General features: G+C 30.5%; 1 protein-coding gene across 1 annotated transcript; it reads left to right on the plus strand.

Annotated features, from left to right (window-relative positions):
• The first annotated feature begins 1,172 nt into the window (after positions 1 to 1,172).
• Positions 1,173 to 2,647, plus strand: LOC127076677 (FCS-Like Zinc finger 3). The gene is made up of 2 exons (XM_051018390.1): positions 1,173 to 1,451; positions 1,699 to 2,647. Exons 1-2 carry the CDS (start codon positions 1,291 to 1,293, stop codon positions 1,868 to 1,870), a joined length of 333 nt encoding a protein of 110 aa, XP_050874347.1. The 5' UTR covers positions 1,173 to 1,290; the 3' UTR covers positions 1,871 to 2,647.
• The last annotated feature ends 749 nt before the right edge of the window (positions 2,648 to 3,396 follow it).

Raw genomic sequence — 3,396 nt, forward strand, 5'->3', positions numbered from 1 at the left:
AATTTTATTTAATATGATCTCTGAATCATGTCTATTTTCAATTGGTCTAACTGAATTCTTTATTGAGATCAAACTGAAGTTTGCAAATTCAATATTTGTACAAACGATATAGAATGGTTATAACAATAATAACCTTATAAATTTTATTTTTGCAAATAATATTAACATTAAATCTCTATTGATATCAAAACAATATTATAAAACATAAAGAAGGAGTGACTCCCACTAATCTAGGACATCCTTAGTAACAACAATCATATAAAAGATCTTATATGTCAAGTCTTTGATTAGTGAGTCTTTAGCTTAAATTCCATATGTATATATTCTAGTTTCAACAGTAATAACTTATAAGTCAACAGACCTTTTAAAATCTATTGTTGAAACACTATATGACTGTCTTACAACACAATATAACTTGAGCGATATAGAGAACAAAAGAGCTTGTAATCAGAAATCGAAGATTGAACAATGTGGAGATCATTAGTATGTTAGACTTCGATATTTTAGATGTCAAATAGACATTCTAAATCAAAATAAATGAAGATATATATTTTAACTTTTAGTCCCTAAAAAATTTCGTTAAATAATCATCCTCATAATATTTTTCGTCCACCCTTTTAGTCATTACTATCTACTTTCTCTAACAAAAGCCGACGTGACACGCTATGTCACTTCAAGTCAACATATTATTTCATTACAAAAAATTCTTGACATTGTGAAGGTTATAAACCTCCCTAATTTTTTATGACCTTTTTCTTGTTCATCTTGCTCTTCTTCTCCTTCGTCTCTATCAAACTGAAAACTATCAAACTGACTAAATCTATTTTGCATCATAATGACTTCAAGTCATGGTAGTATATGACACAATTTTTGTTAAAAAATAGATTAATATCAATAAAACAAAATTTATAAAGACCGAAAATTTAAAAGGAATTAAAAGAAAGATATATTTAGCTAGAGCAAAAATCTATTCAACATTTCTTAACTTAAAAAAAAGTTTTTTACATTTACTTGAAAGAAGAAAGTAGGGCCAAAAGAAAGCAATATTGAAAGATCATGATTTGTGAGTAAGCTTTATTATATATAGTTTTTTTTCTTTGTTTTGGTTTCAAGCTTTATTATATTATTATTATACCATATACTAATATACTAATATACTAATATACTATGCTATGTGCTCTACTCTATACCGTCTATTTTGTGTGACCCTCTCATTATATAATTCCTCATTTTCCTTCATTTCTGCTCCCTGCTCTTTCCAACTCCTTCTCTCTCTCAACTTACCTATCTATGGCTTCTAACTATTCTTTCTCTTCTTCAATTTCTTCTCCAAAATCTAGCATGTTTTACTATGGTGGAAGTGAAGATTCCTATGATCAACCTCACTTCCTCCAAGCTTGTTTTCTTTGTAGAAAACATCTTGGCCAAAACAAAGACATCTTTATGTACAGGTAAGTTAGAGTCATCTTTTAGTCATGAGCCAGATGAAAATTCTACTTTTTATTTATAAAAGTGTAGTTTTTTATACTTAACTTTTATTTGGGTCATAGAAAGTATAATTATTTTTTACTAAGATCCATAGAATGGTTCACATCTAATGAAAAATTTAATATATTAATATAAAATAATTATTTGGATGATTGGATTTTATTTGTTGTTGAGATTATGTGATATTGAATGAATTTTGTGAATTTGCAGAGGGAACACACCATTTTGTAGCAAAGAGTGCAGACAAGAACAGATAGAGATTGATGAATTTAAAGAGAACAGTTGGAAGATTTCATCCAAAAGAAGTGTTAGAAATTCAGAAACCAATCAGAATTCTACAAACAACACGACTGTGAGATCAGAATCAGTTGCAGTGGCCTAGCGTAATTCACATGTATATGTATGTTGAAAAATAATCCAAATTTCTGAAAAAAAATGATGAACTGGAAAATCAAGAGCACTTAATTTCCATGATGAAGATTCAAATAAAAAAGAATATGTTGAAGAGGAAGTTGATGATGAAAGGATTGTTGTTGAGATTGAGATGGATAGAGTGGTTGAAAAGAGAGGTAGAAAATATATCGGAGTAGCTATAAGTAATTCAAGCAGAAGAAAAAAGTTGGCAGCTTGCAGTTAAAGCCAACTAACAAAATGATAGAGAATGTCTTAAGATTGATAAGTTTGCTATACTTTAAGATTTCTTAGTAATAGATGTGAATGAAGAAGACACATCTTTTATCTTGGGCAGAAAATTTCACAAGAAAGCACGAATAAAGTTAGATGGACACAAGAACTTTTTTTCATCAACTCACAAGGTGATAAGATCGTCTTAATCTATATTTTTGTTGGTGAGATCCATTCATAAGATGTAGCGGTGAAGAAGGGAAGGAAAAAAAACATATTGTATTTCATCTGATAGACCGAATAATACATAAAGTTACAGACGTTATGTTGAAAGACAATTTTGTTTTCTTTCTTGTACACTTGTTTTAAATGAAAAGTGTGAGTTTTTTGTAAAAGATTTGTGTGAATTCCTGTATTTTGTTGCTTTCATAAATTTGCTAGGTGAAAAATAATTTTATATCAACTTTTGAATTATATTGATAAAGACATGTGTACTTGTTTAAATGTACATTAGTTGAAAGAGAAAGTCTTCTTATGTGATGGTTGTGAGAGATTTTGTATTTTTCTTTTTGAAATTTGTGGATGTTTTATTTTCAATTCTAAGTTGAGTTATATAGAAGATCCTTAGGCCAAGAGAAACAATTTCTCCCACTTTCTTATCAGGAACGTGGGAGAAGGGGAAACGTTCTTCCCCCAAACTATAGAGACGTTAGACTTATTAGGAACGTGGGAGAAAGGGAAACGTTCTTCCCCCAAACTATAGAGGAGACATTAGACTGATACTTTCAGGAAGTTTCTACTTGAACACCTTATGAGCCAGGTGTATTAAGCGAAGTAGTCATTGGATATTGGTTCGAAAGCTAAGTTTGTTGAGGACCCTTGGTTACCTCACACATTTCAAGAAGGAAAATGTGTGGAAGTTTACCTTGCAATTGTTGGTCTTATAAGAAGAGGACCTCAATTCATTTTCCATCCACGCTTTTTCAGAGTTTTCATTTTAGCAAAGCAGTCGCATTCAAATCTTCTCTAGCTAAGCTTCATCTTATTTCCTCGCAAACATGTACAACCCCTCCCTCCCTTTCTTAATCCTCATTTTTTTAGAAATGACAATTAGTGGGGAGTTAGATGAATGGGTAACGCAGTAGAACATTCCAATAATATGAACTTATGAAATTATATGAACACTGCATGAAAAATGTCAGGCAAGTCAATAAAATAATCGACTACATGCTCCTCAAAATATGGATGTTTGGGAGTTATAAGAGTACCTCCGATTCTAGTAGT

Source organism: Lathyrus oleraceus, chromosome 4, assembly GCF_024323335.1.
Source record: "Lathyrus oleraceus cultivar Zhongwan6 chromosome 4, CAAS_Psat_ZW6_1.0, whole genome shotgun sequence".
Classification (NCBI taxonomy): Eukaryota; Viridiplantae; Streptophyta; class Magnoliopsida; order Fabales; family Fabaceae; genus Lathyrus; species Lathyrus oleraceus.